Source organism: Papaver somniferum, chromosome 7 (genome assembly GCF_003573695.1).
Source record: "Papaver somniferum cultivar HN1 chromosome 7, ASM357369v1, whole genome shotgun sequence".
Classification (NCBI taxonomy): Eukaryota; Viridiplantae; Streptophyta; class Magnoliopsida; order Ranunculales; family Papaveraceae; genus Papaver; species Papaver somniferum.
In genome coordinates, this window is record NC_039364.1 from 9,602,459 (window position 1) to 9,630,436 (window position 27,978).

The 27,978-nt window shown below is 35.6% G+C and overlaps 3 protein-coding genes across 4 annotated transcripts; 2 read left to right on the forward strand and 1 right to left on the reverse strand.

Annotated features, from left to right (window-relative positions):
* Positions 1–211: 211 nt before the first annotated feature.
* Positions 212–2,290, reverse strand: LOC113300499 (N-methyltransferase 4-like). Of its 2 annotated transcripts, XM_026549698.1 has the most exons (8): positions 2,067–2,290; positions 1,873–1,981; positions 1,448–1,672; positions 1,239–1,344; positions 1,020–1,133; positions 776–865; positions 647–705; positions 212–563 (listed from the first exon to the last, which is right to left on the reverse strand). In XM_026549698.1, the coding sequence occupies exons 1-8, from the start codon at positions 2,227–2,229 to the stop codon at positions 368–370; spliced, it is 1,062 nt and encodes a 353-aa protein (XP_026405483.1). In that variant the 5' UTR covers positions 2,230–2,290; the 3' UTR covers positions 212–367. The 2 variants fall into 2 exon arrangements, with proteins under 2 accessions (XP_026405483.1, XP_026405484.1); XM_026549699.1 differs by lacking the exon at positions 776–865.
* Positions 2,291–9,957: 7,667 nt separating this feature from the next.
* On the forward strand, positions 9,958–13,654 carry LOC113294050. Its single transcript, XM_026542476.1, has 5 exons — positions 9,958–10,125; positions 10,243–12,326; positions 12,447–12,915; positions 13,076–13,217; positions 13,308–13,654. Exons 1-5 carry the CDS (start codon positions 9,958–9,960, stop codon positions 13,652–13,654), a joined length of 3,210 nt encoding a protein of 1,069 aa, XP_026398261.1.
* Positions 13,655–13,842: 188 nt separating this feature from the next.
* On the forward strand, positions 13,843–22,625 carry LOC113294051 (kinetochore protein SLK19-like). Its single transcript, XM_026542477.1, has 8 exons — positions 13,843–14,032; positions 14,157–14,426; positions 19,617–19,687; positions 20,641–20,745; positions 20,909–20,992; positions 21,118–21,928; positions 22,048–22,373; positions 22,476–22,625. The coding sequence occupies exons 1-8, from the start codon at positions 13,843–13,845 to the stop codon at positions 22,623–22,625; spliced, it is 2,007 nt and encodes a 668-aa protein (XP_026398262.1).
* The last annotated feature ends 5,353 nt before the right edge of the window (positions 22,626–27,978 follow it).

Sequence of the window (27,978 nt, forward strand, 5' to 3'; positions counted from 1 at the left end):
GTTCAAGAGAACTACATTCCCTTTTGTTTTGTTCCTCTGCAGCTCTAAATGCAACGTATAAGCTTTACTCTGCCCATTGTAGTACTATTTTTAGATCTCCGAACGACAAACCTATTTTACTTGTTTGGTTTATTGGGTTTGGTATGCACATTTTTGAATTCGACGTTTATATGTTGATTTCAAAAATATTTCAGGGAGTGGGCGACGTGTATTCGAATACACTTCCCTTTAGCAATACGAGCTATAATGGCAGCATAATCATGGCAATTCAAGATCTTTGGGAGCAATTAAAGCTTTAAATAGAACATTTAAAGAAGAAATGCAAAAAACATTTCTTAGGAATATCTCGATAAACTGTCGATAGCAATCACTTTTTCTTATAGAGAAATTGTGAAATCATCCATTCTTCTCCATTGTTGAATGAGAATTGCACAGCTCCTCCAACAAAGAATGTCTTTAAATGAGTAATTACTTGGTTCGCGGCTTCTTCACTTCCAAGTCCCAGCTGTAGTTCCTTTTTTGCAACTTCCAAATTTTTGTCTAATTTCTTTGCCCATTCCTCTCTACAAAATTACAAAATTTATAAAACCAAATAACAGTCATTTTGTTAAAAAAACCATAAACCTCGATGAATAAATTTTCTTACTGCGAACGAGCCATATGCATTCCATTCAACAGCCAATGGTCAACAACTGAGACATCATCCTGCAAACAACACCAACTATAATCAGCAACTTCTACATTTGTAGTGTCAATGATTTTAAGGTAAATTCACCTGAAAATATAGAAGAGCCGTCACGGACAATATTGTCACACTCCCTTTCGGAAGAACGTAACTACTATACCAATCATCCTCATCGAGCGCCTGGCAAAAATCCAATTGGTATTGAAAATGAAAAGTTTTAAGAGACTTTTTTTTTCTTGATACGGCAAAATTGTACGCAACTCCTGAGAGCAAACCCATCCAGGAACTAGCCCCAATAACAAGAATAATTTGAGTTAAAAGATTATATTCTAACCTCAAAATGATGATTGAATGCTGTGTGGCAAAGGTGTTCCACAAAAAGAAAGCTATCTTCATCTTTCATCCACTTTGATATTTTGTTCATAAACAGTTGAATGTTCTTCATGTGCTACAAGTAGATCAGAAAGATTAATTAAGCTCGGTATCCGTATATATCAATAGATAATTAATCCGTATTATTGCAAATAATTTATGCGTACAAGTCGTAGAATACCTCAATGGCTTCGATAATTAGTATTCGATCAAATTTCTTCTCAGTTACGAAGTCGAATATAGTAACATCAGCTAATATAACGTCCACATTGGATAGGTTAAGCTTCCTGAACATTAGAGAAACATCGTCAAAATATCAACAAGGACACTAATTGTTTCGAACAATGGCTTAATTAATTGTGTAGTGTCTAACTCTAGTATTCTACTTACTCTATTTGCGACAAAATGTAATTTCTTTGCGCAGTGGAATTAGTAATTCCAGTAACATGACAATTCTTATATTTCTGAGCAATATGAAGAACTAAACCTCCTTGACCACAACCAATATCAAGTACGGTTTGCCCGTCTACAATTTTTGCTCGCTCGCAGTTCAACTCGTATGCAGCTATCTCTGCTTCGTCTAGCGTCATAGATTCGTCTTCAAAATAACAAGCACTGCAACAAAAAGAATAATCCCAAGATGACTAGACTTCAAATCTAATCAATTTCTCAACATTTTTGAACTATCATTTGTTCTTACACTCTTTCTACACTTATCTCGGTAGGCCTCCCTCTCAAATGGAACTCAGCCATCCAAATGTTTTTTTTTTCAACTGAATTTGAAACCAATCAAAAAGATTGAAGTTTTGAATGACCTTTGTTTGAGGGTGCTTCCAAGAGCAGCTTCAAGAAAAGCTGTAGGCAGTTCATATGTCTCACCAGTCATAGTCTCTAAATCTCCGGACATCTCCATCTCTTTTAAGGCTACAAAAACAAAAACGAGACCAATTATTGCTGTACAACGCAATGAAATGATGCAAATCTTAGAGGGGATGCAAGAGATGAATACATTTTATGAAGTCGATATTGGAAGTAAGTTGTTCTTGAAGTGTGGGTTTATAACCCCATTGCAGAATCTTTTCAAACCGAATTCTAATGAGCTTCTTTAATTCTTCATCTCCAATATCTCCCTTCACCAATCTCTCCAATATCTTTCCCCCATTTCCCCCCATTTCAAACAAGATGAGCTCAAAATGAGAAGAGATAGAGGTGTGAGGATACTGATGATAAGTGATAACCATGCTATAATATAAAATAATAAAATATTCAAAAATCTTTTGTTGGTTTTTCTTTACAAAAGATCATGGCCACACATAGCCAGCGGCATCATGATAATGACAAAATTTTATTTTATTAGATGTTTTTTTCCCAATCTTCACTTTGGAAGGAAGAAGCCTACAACTCTGAGTTAACAACTGTGGGAATGGACCACATCTTTTAAGAGATTTTGAAGATCGGAAGTGCAGTTATGTGCCGTGACCCGTGAGAAACAAATAAAAACTGCGAATTTATGGGTTAAGGAAGACAATGCTTACCGGATATGGAGATTTTCCTTACCGGTTAACATCCTTAATTGAGGAAAAGAACGCTTATTGGCACAAGCATCGCAAAAAAAAAAAAAATGTTAAAAAAATTGGTTAACACAATCTCAGCCCCATTCGTTTCGGCTCTTTTGGCTAGGTTACCTATGAGGCTCGCAGGTAGGCAAACACAGCAACCTGTTCAATTAATGTAGTAGTATGTTGTTGGAGTTTAGCTTATTTGGATTCCAACTAGTTAATGTAATACTCTTTATCTAATAATAATTATTTTTTTTTAAAATTGATTATTTTAAACAATAATGATTGACCCACCTAAGAATTTGCACCGAATGTGCACGTGTGAGAGGATGGGTGGGCCCCACTTCTGTCCCACCCTATCGCAATGCATCAAACGTTGTTCTAAATCCGTGCGATCTCCCTCGGTGCATTTCATGGTGCACCTTATTCGGTGGGTCTAGTAAGACCGTATTTTAAAATGTGTTCCATTTTCACTTTTTCCATGACCTTTGTTTTGGGTTTTGTTTTTTCTCATTTTTCCCTGGTTCGTGTTTAGGAAAAGTTTTTCTTTTTTTTTTCAGACAGCAGCGGGAATTGAACTCCTAACCTATCACTTGAGAGTTCAACCCCTAGCCAATTGGGCTAACCCCAGTTGATTTGTTTAGGAAAATTTTATTGTCTGTATTTCAAAAGATTTCCTCGAGCATATATTTACACATTTTATGTGTTACAAGCAGACATTTTTCTAAAATATAGTTCATTGGGTCGACCGACCGGAGAGCCCGTAGGGAGGAAGTCCCTTTTATGGCCATTTTTATGTAAAATGTAGACTAACACAAATGTTCAATTTGATAAAAAAGATTAGAATTGAATTTGGTGGTAGTTTTTGGGACATGAAAATCCCAAAATGTCCCTCCCTTTTAGTCTAATTATTATAGCTCTTTATGTTTCTTATTTTTCAGGGGTATAATCGGTAACCAAACTTTAATATAACATATTTGAAAATCCGTGCCTTAGAATTTTATAAATTTTATGTCATTGGAAAGGTTTAGGGGTGTACAGAATGCCCGGAAGCCTGCGGCCTGCCATGTACCGCCCGGTTCTGAAGGAGCCCATGGGTGCCCGACAGCCTGTCATGGGCTTACCCGGCCTGCCCGATAATTATAGTTGGGCAGACCCGGGTTTTTGTTCAAATATTGGAGTCCGACCTGTTAGCCTGCCCGGCAGCCCGTTTAGTTACCCGGCCTATCTGATTGCCGATAGCATGGAATAAGGTTTTCTACTAGTGTGATAGATTTTTCAAGGACTTAAATTTAAAATTAGGACAATTTATTGGGATTCAAAAAAAATTGAATTACATTTCACAGTAACGAATATGACTTGCTTGAACTATCAATTAAACCAGTTACAGATATTACAGATATATCATCATTCATCAACCCACAAAAATATACATATATACGTTTAAATTTTTTGAATTATTTCTTAAGCCCGAGGCCTGTCCAGCCCGACCTGGGATGGCCTGTATTGTTTCACGGGTATGGACGGGTCATGGACCTTAAATTTTTGCTCCGGCCCGGCCTGTTAAACTTAATGGGTAGTAAGGACTACAAGCCCGTCCGGCCCGGCCTGTGCTATAATCGGGCTTGGGCTGGCCTGCCCGGTCGGATGTACACCCTTAGAGAGGTTTTACAAAAATGAACACAACGAGTACAAACAACAATATAAAATTTAGAGTTTTTACGAAAAATTCGATCGTGTTTATATTTTTAAATATACATAGCACCTCAAAAGATGCATAATACATTGGGAGAATTGATGCAAACCAACACAAAGGATGCATAGCAAATAGGGTAAATTGATGCAAACCACCACAAAAAATACATAAAAAATGAGGAAATTTATATAAACTACCAAAAATTAGATGCATATCAATTTTAACCTTATAACAACATTACGCATGACGATGTTTCATTTTTTTCGGTCGGCCTTCCCCACCGTGACAGCCGTGATCTAATTATTATTGACGATTTGTTGTTGGTGCTAATTGTCAAAATCACATTTGGATTTTGTTACGCTCATAGATTTAAATAAAAATTAAAACTGAAGTTTGGTGAAGATGAATTGCATATATAGGAAATGAAAAACTCTCGATTATTTTGAGAGAACTACTAGATTTTTAACAGGCAATCATATTCTAGGTTGAATAAACATTATATATTATCTTTAGGATTGTTTTTCCTGATAAAAGATCAAGAATTACTTTTTATACTTGAGAGATGGATATATACTTCGATATTGTTAAGTTGAACCACAGGAAATGAGAAATGCATGTGTTCACACCAATCAGTATTATGCACATGAATAGTGGCAGAGCTATGATCAGTGTGGTCTAAGAATGATTGGTTAAGATTTTCATTAAGCGTTTCCACTATAAGATTTTCAAAAATAATAATAAACAGACCCTCCATTTGATACTTACACAAGTAAATTTCTCGTATACTTTCAATGAAGAAAGCAAATAGGTAAGCAGGTTACCAGTGATGAAATCCATCTTCGTTTCAAGTGTATGCAGGAGTTGGTACACATTACTTTGCAGTTCTAAGTTCATCAATGATCTCTTTAGTCTGACCAGCAAAATCCTTTAACTGATCATCATCCGAAATACTAACGTATATGATCGCGGTAAGAGAGAAACTTATTGGAGTCGGACATAAATGGAGAGGACCTGGCCCTTAAAAAAAAATTGTTTGGGAATTTTTGTGGGCTAGGTCGGCAGTGGGCAACCCAAGATTGTCATTATTATAAAACAGATACACAAGTAAATTTCTCGTATGATCTTCAAACCCTAGTTTCCTACTTGCAATGACGAAAGCAACAATGTCAAGCATTCCCCAGGAGATTGAAGAATATATTTTGTTAAGGTTACCAGCGAAATCCATCTTACGTTTCAAGTCCGTATGCAAGAGTTGGTACACATTAATTTGTAGTCTTAAATTTGTCAAAACATATACACAAATAAATTTCTCGTATGGTCTTCAAACCCTAGTTTCGTACTTGCAATGAGGAAAGCAACAATGTCAAGCGTTCCCCAAGAGATTGAAGAATATATTTTGTTAAGGTTACCAGCGAAATCCATCTCACGTTTCAAGTCCGTATGGAAGAGTTGGTACACATTAATTTGTAGTCTTAAATTTGTCAAAACATATACACAAATAAATTTCTCGTATGATCTTCAAAGCCTAGTTTCCTACTTGCAATGAGGAAAGCAACAATGTCAAGCATTCCCCAAGAGATTGAAAAATATATTTTGTTAAGGTTACCAGCGAAATCCATCATACATTTCAAGTCCGTATGCAAGAGTTGGTACACATTAATTTGTAGTCTTAAATTTGTCAAAACATATACACAAATAAATTTCTCGTATGATCTTCAAACCCTAGTTTCCTACTTGCAATGAGGAAAGCAACAATGTCAAGCATTCCCCAAGAGATTAAAGAATATATTTTGTTTACCAGCGAAATCCATCTTACCTTTCAAGTCCGTATGCAAGAGTGGGTGCACATTAATTTGTAGTCTTAAATTTGTCAAGGATCAGTTTAGTCGTACCAACAAAAACCCTAGACTGATCATGATGAGAAATACTAACATATGGCACGATAAAGGTATGTTTTATTCCATAGATCATGCATCACCATCATCGTCAAGCTCATGCGAGTGTGAAGGAGCACTTCTAATGGATGATGATCCAGTGAATGGAAAATTTTAGGTACTCGTTTTTACTTTAAGATGTTTACATCTTGTAATGGTTTGCTTTGTTTAAACCCTAATGGGAATCGTACATTGATTCTTTGGAACCCATATACTAAAGAATCTAAGAAAGTTACACTACCAAACAGTGTGCTTTGACCAGCTGCTAAAGGTTATGGATTTGGTTACGATAGCAGAATAAATGACTACAAGTTTGTACATATAGATTGGGATGAAGTTTACGTATACACGTTGGTATCAGATTTATGGAGAAGAATCAATTCCTCTAAGAATTTGTGATTTTTCTTATGAAGGTTTGCATCTTAATGGTGTTCTTCATTGGTTGGGTACTATGGTCGGCCATGTTTCCAAAGTAATAGTTGCTTTCAATTTGAGCAGTGAGGCGTACATGAATTTGCATGTTCCCGAAGAAACTATGATGCTACATCCAAATAATAGGTGTGAGTCGTTTGACCTCAAAGTGTTGGAAGATTCCCTTTCCTTAGTTTGTGGTCTCCGTCATCGAGTTGATGTACGGGTCATGCAAAATTATGGAGTGACAGAATCTTGGACCAAGCAATTCACCACTACGCAAGAAGAAATTACTAGATATCCTTGTTTCTTAGAGTTCCATTGGTGTTTTGATAACGGTGAGATTCTAATCCAGACCCTGCAACATTTCTTTTTATACGACCAAGAGAATGACAGAGTCAGGTTGCTGAATATCAATGGTGCTGATGATAATTTTAATTGTGTGATATCGAAGAGTTACGTGGAGAGCTTAGTTTCACTAACTTTTAATCGTAATTTGTGCAACTAGCTTCATTGAATGTTGGTAGACTATTCTTCTCCGTGAAAGGATGTTTCAGGTAGTATGGGTTGCACATGTTTAAGTCTTTTATTTTCTATGCGACGTTTAAGTTTAATGTTCTAAGTCAGGTTATTTTGTTTATTGGGTTTAGCATGAGTTTCTCCATTTTTGAATTCGACGTTTATATTTTTCTACCATCACCTTTGTCATTAAAGGTACATCTCATTTGATTTAATGGTTCATCTTTTCGATACATTCTTGTGCTTATTTCCCTCTCCGTTGTGTGCATATCCAAAGTTACAACAACATTCCAAGAGGACACAACATTTCTCTACAAACTCATTGTGTGCTAACCTAAGGTGGTAACTTGCCCTTATCTAGCTTTCTTGGATCAAAACTTGCTGATTGAAATCATTGAAATCAAAGAAGATTTACACCTCTTCAATGGCGAGGAAAAGGACAGATAAGTAGATGTTCTGGCGGTTATTATCGCTGGATAATAGAGACTCCTTTCTTTTTTCTGAAAGACTTGAGAACCAAACTTATTATGTTACGTGAAGTCCAATAACCGTTTATTTTGAAAGGAAGATCATATGTATCTTGTCTAATTGGAATGCGTACATGTTAGAGCTCCATGGAGAGCACCATCCCTTCCCTATCCCTCTGATGGAGGAAGGGATAGCACAAGGAAGCTAAGCTCATTATGGTACCCTTTCATCCCTTCTCTACACGAAACCGCTACTGAGTAGCCGTATGAATAATGCCAAAGGGTTACTGAGTAGCCCTATTTTTTTTTCTACGGGGATTTATTTGTCTAGGTAAAAAAAGATATTTTAGGGTCAAAAAAAGATATATAATAAGTAAAAAAATGAGTTTTAATAAAAAAAAAAGTGAAAATGGAAAGTTTTAAGGTAAAAAATGTTACGGCTATTATGGTCTCCTTTTCCTACAAGCGGGATCAGATATAATCCTCCATGTAGAGAAAGGGGTGAATATCGCTACTCATGTAGGGATTTGGGAAATCATAGCACATGAGTTTTTGTGTTTTTTGCGGGATAGGGAGGGGATGAACCCCTCCATATTGCTAGCTCTTAGTAGCATGACCTGATAGTCATGTATTAATTAGCTTATGCCTTCATTGAAATATATATTCTTTTTTTTTCTTTTTATTACTAAAATAATGAACCCGAAATTAAACATCATTGTCTTCCTCAATAGAGGAGTTTAACCAGAAAAGGGAAATTGTTAAACCTATAAGAGCTAGAGGCAGAAGAGTAAGCTTCTTTATCCAAAAGATCGATGAGAAACATTATTTGCTTCTCATGGAACATAAGTAAATTTCCTATGTTCAAAGGTTAAATAAGATTAATGCATTCTTGGATGCTGGAATTTGATGTCCACCCAACTGCTTCAGACCTGCCTTGTATTGCGCTATCACCCTCCAAATCCAAATGATCCTCATCTCCTTTGCCCTGCTCTTCATCCGCTACTGCAACCGACAGAACGTGCTGTCCTTTAGTACTTTCATGAGAACTAGCATCAAAATTGATTTTGTCAAGTGGATTTTTTGGTTTACTCCATCTCTGGTGTCTATTCATCCTATTTTGGACACTTAGAGGATTGCTTCTTTCATTAATAATAAATATTTCCCAGTTAGCTATGAACTGATAGATCTGATTCATCAGAATTGCGACTGTCTCCTCTTGCCTTCGAAAACAAGATTACAGCTGCATTTCCAAAGATGCCACATGGATATACCTACCAGTTGTATGAGTTTCTTCCTTTGATCTACACTGCGGATTCGGTTATCTAGCCAGTCTTTGAACCAGTCATAAAAGCCTACAGAGTGAATTCTACCAACTATATTGGGATCCAACAATTGCCATAAGCTCCTAGCAAAACAACAGTCAAAGAAAACATGATGTATAGTTTCATCATGGTTATTACATAAAGGACGCAATACTTGAGTTTACGATACATGATTATACAACCTATTAAAAAGTTCATGAAACTGTGGGTGCTTCTTTAGTCTAGGACTAAAACACGTGAAGTGCAAGAAATTATTTATATACAGTGACATAAACAATCTACCGTAAAAGAAATTGAATTGTTCCATCTCTTCAACGTACAGATGCTTTGAGTACATGAGACTATTTCTTTTTTCCAGCCGTCAATACGAAAGTATATTTCGCAATATGGCCGTTGGATTATAACATTTTTGATGCAGGACATCCCTTTTCAAACTCAAGCGAAGCTCAGAATCTTCTAGACTTTGTCTAGTTTCCTAGTTTTGTTACAACTCTGTTGCGTTTATTATTTCGCTTAGTAATTCTATTTTTAGTTAACTTCTTTTTTTAGAGTTTTATTTTTTTTAGATTCTTGTTCACGCCTATATATACAGGCTTAGTTTGTTCTTTGAAAGACACATTATTATTATCAAGAATATTATTATCAAGCTATTGCTTTTCAATTCTTAACTTCTTTCTTAAGTTTATCATTCTTCTTCGATTCTAAACCTCTTTTCGTTTCTCAGCAATCTCCGTATTGTTTTCATCATATTTGTTCTCCATTAGTTGGTATCTATCGACAGTAGAAGAGATTTTCATCTTTTCTTAGATCCTGTTTCGCTTCCGCAGCCCTATATTTTCTTTTCAAGCCAAAAACAAAAAACAAAAAAAAAAAAAAAAACAACCTTCACAACCTGTTTTACTGTCACGGCAGATGCTATAGAAACAAGGTTTGTTGCTATTGAAAATTTACAAAAGGAATTCAATGATAAAATAAACGATTTATCTACTCAAATGTCTAATCTTATGAAGTTCCTTAAGTATAAACCAGAAGATATTCCTGAGTCTTCTACAAAGAATTCAGAAGATGATGAGATTAAATCTAATGGTGATAATACTAATGGTCATATTCCTGATAATGTTTTGGAGGGAATGAAGAAACCTAAACAACATCGAGCTTATGTTCTCAATCCAAACAAGAAATCTTCCGAGTTATAAAAAGACAGTGATGCAGAAGACAATCGCGAGGATGAGCTACAAAGACGATGGATTGAAGAAAGGCGAATTCGTACTGGACAGACTCCATACAGTTCTTTACCAGAATATAAGTTAAAAGCAGATATACCTTCTTTTAATGTAAGTTTCAAAATTGAGGAGCTATTAGACCGGATTTATGAAGCCGAGGCTTTCTTTGAGTTCATGGACGTTCCCGAAGATTCTAAAGTTAAGCTTGTAGCTTATAAACTTAAAGGTGGAGTTGCTGCTTGGTGGGAGAAGATTTGTGAAGATAGACGCAATTCTCATAAACACCCTATACATACTTGGACACGAATGCGTAAGCTGATACGCGCTAAATTTTTACCAAGTGACTACAGACAACAACTCTTTGTTGAGTTGCAGAATTGCCAACAAGGATCTCGTCTTGTAGAAGATTATGTTGTTGAGTTCTATAACTTACTTTCCAGGAATGAAATTAATGAATATGAAGAACAATTGGTAGCGCGTTTTGTTGAAGGATTGAATAGATTGATTCAAAACAACATGACTCAATCTGATTTTACTATGGTTGAAGCTATTCAACAAGCAATTGAGATCGAAAAACGACTCTTTAAGGCTTCCAAAACTTCTCAGTTTCGTCCTCCGCGGTTTAATTCGAACTACAAACCACAAAAATTTTCAGGTAATACTTCTCAAGATGCTTATGTTTCGTCTCCTCCAAGTTATAACTATCAAGATGAGTTTACACCCCCACCTCAACGTCCAACACATCCACCAGTGAATTTCAGTTTCTCTCAGTCACAACTTCATGCTAATTCTTCTCCAATTTTACCAAGTCCATCTGAGAATTCTCCTATCCAACAACAACAATCAAAATCTGTTGCACTTCGATTTTCAAACAGGAACCAACAACAATTTCCTCCTCCTACTAAACCCACAAATTTATATTCTAAATTTAGAGGTGATAAGTGCAATAAGTGTCATCAAGTTGGTCATTCCTCTGCTGATTGTAGACGTTTCAATGGTTTTATTGGCGACACTTCTGACAATAAAGACAAAGAACAAGTAGGTGATGATGAGGATGAAGAAGAAGGTTATCCAGATTTACATGAAGTCTATGGCGATCATTTAGTGGGTATGATTCGCCCACTCCTTCTTAATCAAACTTGTTATTCTCAAAGACATATCATGTTTAAAACAAAGTGTTTTATTGGAGGGAAAGTTTGTGATATGATTATTGACAGTGGTAGTGTTGATAATTACATCTCCTCTATGGTAATCGAGAAGTTAGGATTACCTATTAGTCCACACCCTCATCCTTACTCTGTGGGATGGGTAACAAGTTCTACTACTCAGCAAATTACTAATCAATGTGTAGTCACTTTCTCTTTTGTTGGTTTTGAAGATTCCGTCTTATGTGATGTGATAGACATGAATGCAACACATCTTCTTCTTGGACGACCATGGAAATATGATGTCCGTGTTGTGCATAATTATTTTGAAAAAACATACACATCTTACAAGAATGGTAAAAAGAAGGTCCTTCATCCGTCTAAGTCTTCTTCTGCGATCAAAGAACATAGTGATGATAAGACAAGTGCTTTGGTGGCTACAATATCACGTTGTTTACATTCAACTCATACTTTGAGTTCTCATGAAGACAGCAAGCCGATGATAACAGTTCTGGTTCAGGTACAACCTTTATTATCCAAGTATTCTGAGTTGTTTTCTGAAGAATTACTAGTTACTTTACCGCCTTTAAGAGATATACAACATTGCATAGACTTCATACCTGGAGCCTCTCTATCTAACCTAGCTCATTACAGGTTGAGTCCAACTGAAAATGAAATTTTACAGGGGAAAGTCAATGACTTATTGAGTGAAGGTTTGATTAGACCTAGCAACAGTCCTTGTGCTTGTCCTGCATTTTTAGTTCTCAAAAAGGATAATGGTTGGAGAATGTGTATAGACTGCAGAGCTTTGAACCGCATCACTATTCCTTATAGATTTCTTATACATAGAATTGAAGATATAACTGATTTACTTTCTGGGTCAATTATTTTCACCAAACTTGATATGAGGAGTGGTTATCATCATATTAGAATAAGAGAAGGAGATGAGTGGAAACTGATTTCAAGACTAGAGAGGGTTTATATGAATGGCTTGTAATGCCATTTTGGGTTATCTAATGCTCCAAGCACCTCTATGAGGCTTATGAATCAAGTTTTACAACCATTTTTGAGTAATTTTGTCATTGTATACTTTGATGACATCTTAATTTTTAGTCACTCTGCCAAGGAACATATCAGTCATCTTTCTCAAGTTTTTAAGGCACTTTCTGATCATTCTTTGTTTGTGAATCTAAAGAAGTGCACATTCATATCACCTGAAGTTACATTTTTGGGTTATGTGATTTCTCACAAGGGTATTCATGTGGATCCTTCCAAGGTCAAAGTTATTTTGGAATGGCCTGTTCCCACTTCTATCAAAGAAGTACGAAGTTTTCATGGTTTAGCTTCCTTTTATAGGAGATTTGTGAAAAATTTCAGCACCATTGCTGCTCCTATTACTGATTGCTTGAAGAAGGAAAAATTTATCTGGACTGAAGAAGCTGACAAAAGTTTTAATCATCTCAAGGAAAAACTTTGTACAACTCTTATTCTTGTCATGCCTGAGTTTTCTAAACCATTTCAAGTAGATTGTGATGATTCTATTATTGGAATTGGAGCCGTTTTATCTCAAGATAGACATCCAGTTGCTTACCATAGTGAAAAAATTCTGATACACAAAAGAAGTGGTCTGCATATGAGTTGGAGTTACTTTCTCTTGTTCAGACACTCAAACAATGCATACTTATTTAGTTCATCGTGAATTTTTCATCAATACTGATAATCATGCTTTGAAATATCTTCAGACTTCAGCCAAAGTTAACCGTATGCATGATAGATGGCTTTCAACAATTAACAAGTATACATTCTCCATTAAGCACAAGAGTCGAAAAATGAATCAAGTTGTAGATGCTTTGAGCAGAAGAAGTGATCTCTTAGCTACTATTCGTAATGAAAGTTTCGCTTTTGATTACATCAAAGATAGTTATTCTTAAGATGCATATATTAAGATATTGTGGGAATAATGCAATTCTGCAGCTCATGGAGTTGACGATTTTCTTATCCAAGATGGTTTTCTATTCAAAGGTAATCGTTTTTGCATTCCTAATGGTTCTTTACGTTTACATTTAATTCGTGAACTGCATGGGAGTGATCTTGGTGGTCAATTTGGAAGAGACAAGACTATTTCTCTTGTTGAGAAAAGATATTTTTGGCCATCTCTGAAACGAGATGTACAACGATATGTTATGAAATGCATGGTTTGTCAGCAAGCTAAGGGAACGGTTCAAAATACTGGACTTTATACACCGTTACCAATTCCTGATGCTCCATGGGTTGACCTGAGCATGGATTTTATTCTTGGATTACCACGTACGACAAGATGAAATTATTCTGTGATGGTGTTTGTACACAGATATTCCAAAATGGCACACTTTATTGCTTGCAAAAAGTCTACTGATGCTTCAAGTATTGCATCTTTATTCTTTAAAGAGATAGTTCGTTTACATGGTGTTCCTAAGTCCATCACTTCTGATAGGGATACAAAATTTTTGAGCTATTTCTGGAAGACATTATGGATACGTTTGGTACTACATTGCAGTTCAGTACTACTTCTCATCCACAGACTAATGGACAAACTGAAGTAGTAAACAGATCTTTGAGAAATCTCATTAGAGCTAAATGCATGGATAACAGTAAGCAATGGGATATCTTACTCCCTCATATGGAATTTGCTTTCAACACTTCAGTAAATAGATCTACTGGTAAGACTCCATTCGAAATTGTTTACTCTAAGATACCTAATCATGTTTGTTCTTCCTAAGTCGCAAACTTCCAATGTCAAGGCCGATAATCTAGTAAAACAAGCTTCTCAACTACATCTTGAAGTAAAGGCTAAGCTGGCTGAGTCTAATGCTAAGTACAAGAATGCTGTAGACATGCATAAGAGACTAAAGACATTTAAAGAAGGCGAGTTGGTTATGATTCATCTACGAAAAGAAAGGTTTCATGTTGGTACTTATAACAAGACTAAGATGAAAAAGTATGGTCCCTTCAAAATTCTCAAGAAAATCAGTGACAATGCTTATGTCATTGATCTTCCTAACGACTGGAACATTTATAATGTTTTCAATGTTCAGGAAATATTCACCTTCGATGGTGATAATAATCTTCTACTTAACTCAGAAGAGAGTTTTTTTCAAGAAGGGGGGACTGATGCAGGACATCCCTTTTCAAACTCAAGCTAAGCTCAAAAGCTTCTAAACTTTGTCTAGTTTCCTAGTTTAGTTACAACTCTGTTGCATTTATTGTTTCGCTTAGTAATTCTATTTTTAGTTAACTTCTTCTTTTAAAGTTTTACTCTTTTTAGATTCTTGTTCATGTCTATATATACATGCTTAGTTTGTTCTTTGAAAGACACGTTGTTATTATTATCAAGAATATTATTATCAAGATATTGTTTTTCAATTCTTAACTTCTTTCTTAAGTTTATCATTCTTCTTCGATTCTAAACCTCTTTTGTTTCTCAGCAATCTCCGTATTGCTTTCATCCTATTCGTTCTCCATTAATTTTCCTGTGAGCGTTCACATATTTTGTACTGTGATCAATATGTACCGACAAAACTGAATCAAGTCCAAAAGATTGGATTTGAAGATTTCAACTTAGAAATTATGTATGCCATGTTTAATGTTTTGGCAGAAATTTTCTTATACAGTACTTGACAAGAAGTGCTAAATGAGACATTTTGATTGCTTGACACTAGAGGAGTACTGTCGCGAATGCTCTAAGATTAATTAGATGAACAAATAGAGATCACCAATGATTAAGATTGTTGAGACATCAATTTTATTGGTCCATACATGATTCTTTCCGTAGGAATTATAAATCTTAAAGTTTGAAATGATCAACAAATATTATGATAACATTTGTAACTGATTGGAAGATTGAGCTTCTAACCAATAAAAATTATACAAAATCAAATAATCGGTTGATACATAACCTATTGGAAGATTGGGCTGCTAAATATCTAACGATGAGGTGTTGTAATATTAACAACGAATAAACTTGAAAGCTTGCATGACATAGCTAGTGTCAAACTTTAAATATACATTTCTTACATATCTGGATATAAATTGTAGAGGATCGGGCATGAGCAGAGGAGTTACTCATCATATTAGTTTATTTATTGAGGTGGCAAGAGTAAGTTTCCTACAAATTTTGTACGACTCTAGCATGGATGCAAGTCTGGAATGACTTCTTATGAATTAGCCGTAAATGTTAATTATGAACACTAGAAAAGTTATAATTGATTTTTGTAAAATCTAAGAAGAACATTTTTAATAATATTATTAGATCGCATAAGTGCATATACATTTAAGGGGATTTTTCTGATATACACCCATTTGATAATGTGTTTTTAAAATTACACCCGCTTTTACAATATTTCTAAAGGGGAAAATACTGTTTGGTCAGATTTTATGTGGTCCCAAGTTAGTTTGGTCCACCAACAAAAGGGAGTTCTGTTTGGTCCTTATTTATTCAAAATATTAAAGTATCTAAAGTACCATTTCTCTCTTTTATTTTCCCTAACGACAATTTTTTTCTTCTTTTTTCTTTATTTTGTCTCTACTAATTTCTCTCTCTTCCTAACATTAGTAAATAAATAAAAAAATTAAAAATTAAATATCTCTCAAAATATAAGTCGAAGATTAATAAGTTTTATATATTCGAAAAGGTCTCAATGAGATCTACACAACGAGTACTCATTATATTATGTTTCAGAACTTTAATTTTTTTCGATATAATAGTGGTTCATATATGAGAATGAACAATATTGTTGAACATGCTAGTTCATTCTAGTTCCCAGAAGTTCATTTCGTAGATTGAACTTGTATATACTAGCAATTTATTTTGTAGAATGAACTCATAGTAGTATTTCATTTGAAGAATGAAGTCGCAATGGTAATTCATTATTATATATTATAGTTCATGTTGTAAAATGAACTCGTAATGATAATTAAATATGGTAGTTCATATTGTAGAATGAACTCGTAATAGTTGTTCATTATGGTAGTTCATATTATAAAATAAACTCGTAAATGGTAGTTTATATTGTAGAATGAACCCGTGATAGGAGTTCATATTGTAGAATGAACTTATATGTCATAAGAGTTCACCTTTTAGAATGAACTAGCCAGTATAGTAGTTCATTAAAGTAGTTCATTTTGTAGAATCAACTCGTGTAATAGTTCATTTTATAGTTAATTTTTAGCTAAAGGATAAGGTAAAAATTAAAAGCTCTGAAATATAACAACAATGATACTCACTGGAAACCTCTAGTCGAGGGCTTTCCGAAGATATAAAGTTTGTCATTTTTGAACATGTGGTTCAAAAGATATTTCGCTTTTAAGTTTTTATTTATTTATTTTTATTAATAGAGAAAAAAAAGAGAAAAAAAGTATTTCTGTCACTATTAAAATATTAAAAGATTGTGACATTACCGATGACGTCACCATAAGACCAAACAGTAATATTTAGGACCAAACAATAATATATATCTAAAAAAAGGACCAAATAGACAGTTGACTAGGTCAATTGGACTAAACTCATTCTAATATATTATTATTATTATGACTAATCGGTATTTCCTACATTTCTAAACTGCACCCGCCACGATAATTCCGTCTGTCTTTTTAATAAACGGTTAAAGGCCGTCATCTTTATAGTTGTTATATCATCAGTTGGTATTGGCTACTACATGAGACGAAGAACATCAGATACCTTATTAGAAATGCTTACCACCGGAACTGATACAGCAGCAATTAATTCAAAGCTTGAGTTCAGCGGTTGAATATGGTGTTTGTGGAGCTACCAAGGCAAGGGATGTGAACGCATAATGAAGATATATTGCTAAGATCAACAGACACTGATGAACAATTAAGAATCGTGTAATTCTCATTCAAACCAACAGATGCAGCTGTTTATCCAACGTATATCCCTGTAAGTAACAGATACACCCCATCCAAACAAAAACGATTCACTAACTAACAGTTTTGACAAATCAAATCAACATTAAATAGAAAACCCAAATCAAATCAAGAATTTGGGTTTTAAACGATGGAAAAATTAGAAACAAATAAACAGACAAAACAAAAAATCATCGTTCAGGATCGTCAATTTTGCAACAAAAATTCAATCCCTAGTTCTCTATTTTTCTCTTGAGACAGACGAGAGCAACATCAGACATATAGAGAAGAAACGAAGAAGAAAATGCGATTTAATCTTCTTCTATTCCATTTTGTTTCTCACTTAGAGTAAAGCTGTAATTTTATATTTTAAATAAATCTCCATCGTTGATCAGTTTTTCCACATGTATGGCTAGATCAGAAGAAACTGGGACTTAACATTTCATTTATGGTGGGTGTATTTTTGAAATATCCAAAAAACGGGTGTAGTTTTGTAAACCGGTTTTCAAATGAGTGTATATTGGAAAAATTTCCTACATTGAACAAAGGATGAATGAATTACAAATAAACTTATAGAGATCCCACTTTGAAAGGTACCATCTTAAGCAGTTTTGGTTATTTGTGAATCAGGCTATGATTGATGTATAATGTCCCTAAAAAAATTTATAATCAAAAATCAAGAAATATAACTCTTACACATAATATTGTACACAATTACCCAATAAAGGAGTAATTGCAGTTAACAATTGAAACGAAGAAAACTTGACACACTCATTTATGATGAGGCTCCCATGAATTATAAAGAAATGGGGCTAAGATATGTGAAAGAACCTCTCATGGACAAAGTGTGAATTTTCAACACGAGTTTATATTTGGGCCAAAAAATCAAGCATCATGTTGTAACCAGTAGGAAATTCATTCATATTAAATGTTAAATTTTATCCTATGTATTTCGTTTCGAAAATTAAAAATCATATCGTTTACATATGTTCTATTACACAATGAATCTGGGTGCAAGACCAACCTAGCCTCTTACACTTATTCTTTTCAACGGCATGCTTCCAGATAACTGACATCCAGGTTGAGTCAGGTACAACATTATACCAGTGTTGAATATGTCTGAATTAAATATACAAGCCGAATCAAACCTCAAGTCCAACATCAATGAAAAAGAAAGTATTTGAAATATGGTTCGAGTCGAGTCAGAATCCAAATCAAATTTAGACTCCTATATCTTGTTTTTTTCTTTTGATCCGATTCCTTTGGATCTGACTGAAATCAAAGAACTGAATCTGAATTTGACTCAATGTGTTTGTTTTTTGACTGACTGATCCGACTCAAAAATATGTGAGTCAGTGGCTTGGTCTCATGAGTTAGGAGCATTTTATTTCTTGACTGAACGGGATAAGTCGGAGTCAGATCTCGAGTCAGATCAGACTCAAAATAAAAAGAAAATTGACTGACATCTGACTCGTGCCGTTTCGGATCCACGTGCCGAGTTAGCAAAAAACAAACATCATTTAGTTAAATCCAGACAAACAAGGTGATGTAGCACCAATTTCGGTTAGTTCTTAATTTACTTATATGGTGCGACAAACACCATGTTTGTTTACTCCTGACTCATCTGAGTCGTCTGGATCTGAGTGAAATCACCTGACTCATCTGGATCTGACTCGATATGTTTGTTTTGAGTCAGATATGACTCATCTGACTCAAAAATATGTGAGTCAAGAATTTGGTCCCATGAGTCAGGGGTATTTTGTTACCTGACTCAAATGGGTCCGAGTCAGGAATTATGTCTGAGTCAGAGGTCGAGTCAGATCTGATTCAAAATGGAAAATAAACGGTCTGAGTGCTGACTCGGCCCGAGGCAAGGGTTGACTCAGATTCAGACACCGAGTCAGCTGCAAACAAATAAGTTGGAAGAAAACACAAGCGGAATCAGGCATTACCAAGTTAAGAAGTGTTTCCCAGGCAGCCGTCCCCAAAGGCCCAAATTACTCTATTCTATGAAAGGGCTGAAATAAAAGTTTGGTATGGACGTCCTTACTACAAACCGAACACCCACTCAAAACAAAAACAAGAAGAAGAGACGCAGAAATTCAGAGGAAGATATGACACAGACAGAGAGGGAGTGAACTCTCTCTCTTTCAAGAACCAAAACAATTCCCAAATTAGAACCCTTACTCGAATCAATTTAACCAGATTATTCACTCGGAAAATAACCGCTAATCTGCTTAAACTTAATTAGAGGTTTGTGATAATATCACCGTCTCCATTTTCAATCAATTTTCATAAAATTAGGGTTTATGCAAATTAGAATTGTTTTTGTTGGGGAAATCGGAATTGATATTTGTATGCTTTATGGTGTTGTTGTTACAGATGACTCGTGGAAAGTCTACTGGACGAAAGGCACCAAGGAAGCACCACTTGCTTCCTTGGTGCTTCCTGAGGTAGGTTGGTTCAATTTATAGTGTCTTTTTAATTGATACAGTTTACTCTCCATGTTTGGTTGATGTCTACCTGAGTTTTTGCTCTCCTTGAGATGGAATTATGACTGTTTTTATTACTGTTTGTTCAATTAGATCACTAACTAGAGCTGGACATGAACACGTAAAATCACTGTTTATAGTTGGTGAATTTTTACGTTTGATATGCTCTTGTCAAACTAGATACATGTAGGTTGCCATCATCTGTGAAAGCAATATGGTTTGGTTGTGGTTATGTTGTCAGTTTTTGAGCATCCAAATTCACGTACCTGTAAAACTGCAAACAAATTAATATAACTTAATTAGATAAAATCTAAATGTTGAACACGCTAATTTAGTGATTTCAAGACAAGATTTAATCCTGATTTACTTGCAGCCTAGTAAAGTTAGCTACTCAAGAATGATGTGTGGATTGCTGTTTCCGTGCATGCATCCCACGTGGAAGCCCTACACCTATTGAATGCCCATAAAGGTTGCCTCATTCAATGGATATCGGGCTTCCAAGTGTGATGCATTCACAAAGACAGTTATCCACAAATCAGTTCTTTTAAAGTATGGATTTGCCTCTTTCCTGCACATTCATGGTTAAGTTATAAAAAGTTGCATCACTGAGAACAGTTTCTGTTGCAGTTAGTTTTATACAGGTGAATGTACTTCCTTGGTTCATATTGCGTACAAATTATGGGATTGAATAAATCTTTAGGCTTTGGAAGCGATAACCTCAGGTTTTGGCTCTTAGTTGATGGCATGTGGTTTGACTGTGCTTATTCCTGTACCTGTTGTGTGTATTTCCTTATTTGCAGCTATGATTTGAGTGTGTACCTTTTATCAAGGCGTAAATTAAAAAAAAGAAAAACTACATAATTGTTTAGTTTCTAATATTAGTATGTGACTAACACTATATGTTGAGAATTCAGCCAGAAGTTGATACCAATCTTCCAAGGAATCTTAGGAGAAGACACAGTACAGCTGTTTCCAATGGTCATGATACCAATGAGAAAGCAAAACCAGCATCTGACGAGGTGAAGAAGGATGATGTGTTTGAAAAGAAAATACGATTCTTTGGAAAGAAACATTACAAGGATTAAGGATGAACTGGAGGAGGAGGAGCTAGAACAAGTGTTGCTTGATAATATTTCGTGAAAAGAGAAACTGAAGTACTGTATTGAACTAGTTGCTTCTCAGGTATGTGAGTCATTATTCGAGTCTTTTGTGCGTGATTATGAGGATTATGCTCGTAATGACGTAGAGGAATTAACTGTAAGAATGGTAAACAAGCAACTCGAGTTTAATCATCTGGAAAATGATATAAAACTTCTGAATGAAACAAGAACCTCACTCTTGGATCTTACCAGACAAGAGAAACAAGAATTCGATCAATTGTGTAAAAAAAGGCAGATAAAGAAATTGAAATACATGAAGATATTGAAACACTGACTAAGCAGAAGGTTGATTTGACAATTGATATTTATTCACTCAACAAAGAGAAGACTACACTCAGCACGGAAAAGACTAAAATCGAAAGTCATGTTGCAGCACTCAAGAAAGAGGAGTCGACAATGGGAATTGAAATTGATTCACTCAGCAAACAAAAGAAGAAACTGGAAAGTGATAATGAATTACTTAATAAACTAAAGACGAATCTGGGAAATTTTGTTGATGATTTCAAGAAGGAGAAGTCTGGATTGGTAGATGATATATGTATGCTCAAGAAAGAAAAGAAAATACTGGAAAACGAGAAGATTGAAATGGGAATTGATCCTGGGTTACTCATCAAGCAGAAGGATACACTGAGAAGTGATATTTGTTCTCTTAAAGATGAGAAGAATACATTGGCAAGTGATATTGAGTCACTTAAAAATGACAAGGCTAAGTTGGGAAGTGATCGTCTGTTAATCAATGAAGTGAAGTATAAACTGGGAAGACTCAACAATGAGAAGAGTAAATTGGAAACTGATCTTCAGTTAATGAACAAGGAGAAGGATATATTGGGAGGCGATATTGAAATACTTAACAAAGACAAGCATGCAGTGCAAAGTGATATGTGTTCGCTGAATGCAAAGAAGAATTTCCTGGAAAATGAAATTGAATTGCTTACCCAAGAGAAGAGTCAATTGGGAAATGATACCACGCTACTCAGCAAGGAGAATACAAAATTGCAAACTGACTTTGAACTTCTGAACAAAGAAAAGTCTACAGTGCAAGGTGATATTTGTTCACTTTATGAAAAGAAGACTATTCTGGAAAGTAGAACTGAGTTTCTGAACAAGAAGACGAATCTGCAAAGTGATTTTGAATTTCTCAACCAAGAAAAATTAATCTAGCAATTGATGTTCTTCTACTCAAGAAAGGAAAGTCTGAATTAGAAACTGATTTTGAGTTCCTCCAAGATGAGAAGAATGAGCTGCATAATGAAAACAAAGATAAGTTGCAAGATGATATTGAACTTCTCAATGAGGAGAAGGACAATTTGCAATCTGATATTCAGTTTCTCAACGAAGAGAAGGCTGAATTTATTGATTCTGCGATAACTGAAGTTCTCGAATCTATTCATAAACGAGAGAAGGCTTTAGCTAAGAACGAAAAAGTGGTTGCCATGGAGCGCACTTTCATTGAAGAGCTCATAGAAGCTCAGCAAGAACTTATCAAGGTATGCATTGTTAAAGGTCTTTCGCTCCTTAGATTGATCTACTAACATGATTTGTTTCTTTATCTATTTCTTATTGATGTAAGTGTATATTGCTAATTGCAGCAAATGGGGTTAGGAAAGGTAACCAGAAATACAGTGATTGGAGTGAAAAAGAGAAAGAGAGGAGATCCAGAGCTGTGGAACTTCAGAGAGAATAAGAGAGCCACGCTGAAAGAAGTAATTAGTTTTCACTGGAATCGTACAGATAAGTAAAAGAGATTTAGAGACCAGTAGGCCTTGTGCAAGCATTCTTTTCGTGGAGCTAAGGTTTCCAGCTGGAAAGTGAGAATGTGGTAATGTCTGTCTATTTTTTGAGATTTTTTGGGTACACATGGAGGAGGATGCTAACATAATACAATATAAGATTGTAAATGTGCGTCAAAGACTTAAGTGACGAGAAAATGATAGATATAGAAAGGTTAGAGTATAGATGGTAACAGTCTGCTCATGATGTGAAGCTGAATTTCAAATTTGTAAATGTTTTGGATTTGAAATGTGAAACTGCTGCCCTTTTTGAGAAAATGCTTCATGCTGTACTATGTTTTATTGTCATGTGGAATCTCTAAAACCCTTGTGTTTTGTTATTACCCGAAAATCATTTTCTTGTAGCATATTTTTGGTTGAGACAAGATTAATGGTATATGACATCATTGAAGTTGTAGGATTCTTGAATTGGGTTGTTACTTTTCTCGGTATTGTCATTTGTATTCTCTATTTTCTAGCTTAAGTACCCATGCCTCTCCCGCGTGGTTTAGTAAACTGGTGAATATATACAATGTCCTACTCCTGTTCAATGTTATAGTATTAGTAGCTTTGCTGTAGGTTTTGCTGTTCCTTTACAATGTCTTCTGTTCATTTCAACAATCAATCCTAGCATTTATGATATGTCAAATGTACAGAGATTCACTCTACTCTGGTATAAGCACTTCAATGGATCACTGGTTGATTCATGGGTCTCCAATTTATGGCTTAACGTTGAAGAGCTCAGTTTATTCTTAGACCAAGAAAACCCGCTCTCTATTCCCTTATCTCTTCCTAGTTGTGCATCACTCATGTCGTTGACACTAGAAACAAATCCTAACATATATCTCTTCGATATATATATCCTTTCGCAGACTAAAGCAACTTCATCTCTATGGAGTCAAATTTAGCAGTGACTGCTGGAATGATCAATTCTTTTCCGCTTGTGCTGTCCTTGAAGATCTGCTAATTAGATTAGAGTTACATTGGTCTTTGTACGTCCAAGAGAATGACAGAATCACGTTGTAGACTGTAGAGTATCAATAGGACGGATTTCTCTATCTTTAACTGTGTGATATTGAAGAGTTACGCGGAGAGCTTAGTTTCACTTACTTGTAATCGTAATATATGCACTTAGCTTCATTGGATTTTGGTAAACTATTTTAATTTTCTGATAGACACATTTTTGTGTCTAATTTATCTCGATTCTATATATTGATAGTGCTCATTTTTGTACTTATTATGGTGTTTTATGTGTGTAGGTATTTTTGGACCCCTCAAACGGATAAGGGGCGACCAATTACTAAGGGGCATCCATTTCAGGGCAGTTGCTAAAGGGAGACCAGCACAGGATAGGGGGAGGTCACTTTCTTCTCAAAATTCGAATATTTTTTTGGCGGGAAAAATAACCAGTGAGCAACCAAATTTTCGTTTGGATTTCGAAGATGTTTGAGTGAGATTCAATCGCTGAAATTCGTTGGTCTAGACGTGATTCAACTAAACAAGCCTGGTATGTGCGCTGGAATCAATCGAATTGGGCTGGATAATCCAAAATAAGGAAACAGAGTTTGAATTTTGTACGGGTCTTTGTTTGGGTTGATTTTTGGTAACTCAGGGAGACTAAACGCGTGAAATTGTTTCCTAAGGTAGTATTCTATCTAAGGAAGAGTTTAAGACAATCGGGAAAGCTCAGAATTGGCTAGGGAAGTCGTCAGAAGAGATTATTGTCGTGACTTGCACATAAAGAAAAAGCGAGAATTAATCGTTATTTTTAGGTTTTTGAGTAGTATAAAAGGTGTGTTTAAGTCCCAGGAAAGAAAACGAAGTCATTGGAGCAGTCGCAGAGAAGTTTGTAACACTACAGAGCTGAGAAGATCAAGTTGCAGGAAAGCCCGTGTTTCTGCTGCTGCTGCTGCTGAAGAACAAGCATTGCGAATAAGAACAGCGTCTCAAATTCGTAACGCTGCTACAGAAACTTCTTCGTAATAGTCAGTCCTTTGTTTTGCAACACCAGTACATCGTTTCAAACATCCAGTGTTATAGTTTTTCATCTTTAATCAACTTTTGAGCAACAAACATGTATTTTGAGCAAGTGATTAATATGAGGAGCTAAACCCCATTGTGATTTCTTTTGATAGAACATACTTGGACCTAGGTTTTTGATGTTCTATTCTTTGGATTTACACTTGTTATTTTGAGAATCTACTAGTTGCAATAAGTTAGAATCAACTTGAACGAGAAAATTGCATAAATATAAATATTGGAATTAAATCACTCTGAACTTGGAAAATAGTGGAATCTTAGCCTCAGTGTTCTTTTAATATTGATATCATCTTTGATTGAGTTTGTGACAATTTCTAGTTTGTTTTCTATTTTAGTTTTAGAATTTAAGTCTATATTTTATCCTTCGCAAGTCTGAGAATCGAACCACTTTTATCACTGTCTACAAATTACATCAATTTTTGGCGCCGCCGACGCGGATTTGCCTTTAGGGTTTTTAGACTTAGTTTTCTTTTCTTTTATTTTTATTTTTTAGGTTTTTATTATTTTTGTTCTTTTTTACGTTTTTTGGTATTTATCTTTTGTCTACAGGTTTTGGATCATAAAGCGAATTGAGCCAAGGAGTTTGGTGATTTCGTAAAGACTGGAACTTAAAGCATAAAGACTTGGAGCGAAAGACTAAAGCGAAAAGAACGAAGAAGACAATTTCTTTTTAGATATTTTTTTTATTTTTTTAGGGTTTGTTTATTTTTCTTTATAAAAAAAAAAAGAGAGAGAGAGAACTGTATTAGAGTTTGCTATTTTTGTAATTTTTCTTTTCTTTTTGGACACTTGGACATTGGACTTTAGACATTATTATTTTTAAACCCTAAGGAAGGGTTGGTTTAAATACAAACTGTGTGCAGGGAAGGACGGTGATTACGATATCACCTCGGCCCATCGGGTTCGTACATAACATAGGAGTTGTGTCTCGAGTCGACTTCAGTGGTTCTTCGCCCGTCTGGTACGGGAGGTAAGTTTTTCGAAACACCCGTGAATCCCCTGTCAGCGGGTTTACTGTATTCCTTAAGGTGAATATATGCTGAGGACTTGAATACGGTTGCTTTTAATTCCTAGTAAAGGGAAAGGACTGTCCATACAAGATAAGGGTTCGGATTTCATCACCGTTCTCTTCTTGCCCGCCTTAGGAACACGAAACCAAACGCGAACCTAAGCCTAAAATTTTGACTAGAACGAGACCTATAGGGTAACGAGCTTAAAAGGAAAGTCGTTCGAAGAATATTGGTTACTCTTTTGAGCATACTTCGAAGTTCTTGACGGTTTCTGTGAATTGAATGCGTGACTGCGCCGCCTTGTAACCGTTGAGGCCTTGGGTATCAAATCTCCACTGAGCTTCCCTCGCCTTGATTCAACTTACTTTGACTCGGATTGATTCCAAAGGAGTTTGCTCAGATTGTAACGAGTTCCTTTTCGAAAGAATAGAAGCTGGTCTAGTGACAATCTAAGTGGAGCCATCATGCTTTTTCTTTGCTAGCAATTTAGGTTTGATTTGGTTGAGTCAGCCTTGTTTTGTGTTTGCATAGAATTCCCTTCCTTATTCTGTTGCATGCCTGAACGTAAAAGAGACGCCCTAGGTAGATTTGTTAAACAGAAACCTAGTAGTTCTAAGCGTCTTGATTACCTCAATTTAGAGAGTCCGATTCGTGAAGATTCCGTTTTTGAACGTCCATTTGAAGAGAAAATCCCTGATAGTCCAATAGCGCCAGAAATGGCAACTTTGAAAGCCTTGTTGAATCCTACTAGGACTACTCGTCCCTCGTGTAACAAGTTACCTGAAACTGAAGCAAATTATGAACTTAATCCTGGAACCTTACAGTTGCTCCCAATCTTTTTAGGAAAAGAAAATGAAAACCCCTATTTCCATGTTAGGGATTTTGAGGAAATTTGTAGTACCCTGAAAATTAGAAACCTTGATGATGATGCTTTAAAACTCAGGTTATTCCTCTTTTCCTTAAAAGATAAAGCCAAATCGTGGTTGTATAGTTTGGCTTCCGAATCAATTGAAACCTATGAACAACTTACATCCGCCTTTTTGAACAAGTTTTTCCCTAGGCACAAAACCTCGTCTATTAGGACGCAAATCTGCACGTTTACACAACGGGAGGGAGAATCTTTGTATAGGTATTTGGAAAGGTTCAATGATTTATTAGCCCAATGTCCTCATCATGGTTTAGAAAAGGTTAGGTTAGTTCAGATCCTTTATGAGGGTTTAGATTACCCCACCACAACTATAGTAGAGTCCATGTGTACAGGTGGGTTTGAAAACCAAACAGTTGATAATGCGATGACATACTTGCATGAAATCGCCTAAAAGACCTAACAATTGGAAAGTAATAGGGTACCCCAGAAACAATTCTTTTAGGCAGAGGAAACGTTAATAGGGTAGAAGAAAGCTACGAATCAGATGCCAAAATTGCTGCTATAGCAAAAAGGTTAGAAGCTTTAGAAGTGGGTCATACTAGTGGTAGAATAGAGCCTTTTTGGGAAGGCAATACTGTTGAAGAGCAAGCCAATGCTCTCTATAATAACACTAGGTTTGATAACCGTCAGAAGTTTGACCCATATTCAGAAACCTATAATCCTGGCTGGAGAAACCATCCCAACCTTTCTTGGTCTAAGGGACAGAATCAAGGTCAGTCCAGTAACTCTCAAGCTCCCCCAGGTTTTGGCTATACTAAGAATCCTTCAGCCCCGGCACAGTTTCAGAACACTCCGGATAAGAAGATTATGAGTTTAGAAGAGTCTCTTGCTTTGTTAACTCGTAACACTATGCAGTTTCAGCAATCTGTTGCTCAAGGTATAGAAGAAAATAAGAGAATAGGTCAGGCTAACTCTCAGGCTATTTCCGAGTTGAAAACCCAGGTTAGTCATATAAATGAGTCTTTAAGAGAAAGAGGTAAGTTTCCTAGTCAAACTCAGCCCAACCCTAGAGGAGCTCATGAAGTAGGTGCAAAACCATCGAATCAGTTGAACGCTATTAGAACCCTTAGGAGTGGTAGAGTAGTAGACAATCAGGTAAACATGCCCAATAGTGAACATACTGTAGTTCACCCCTCAGGATCTCATCCCTCAGGACCGCTAACTGAGGGGACTGATAAAATTTCCAATGATGCTGACTCGGTTCCTGAGAGGTCTGATCCTGTGCCTAGAGCCCCATTTACCCATATGTTAGCACCAATAAAGAAGGAATCGAACTTTAATGACATATTGGAGGTTTTTAAGCAAGTTACCATAAACCTTCCTTTATTAGATGCAATTAGGAAAA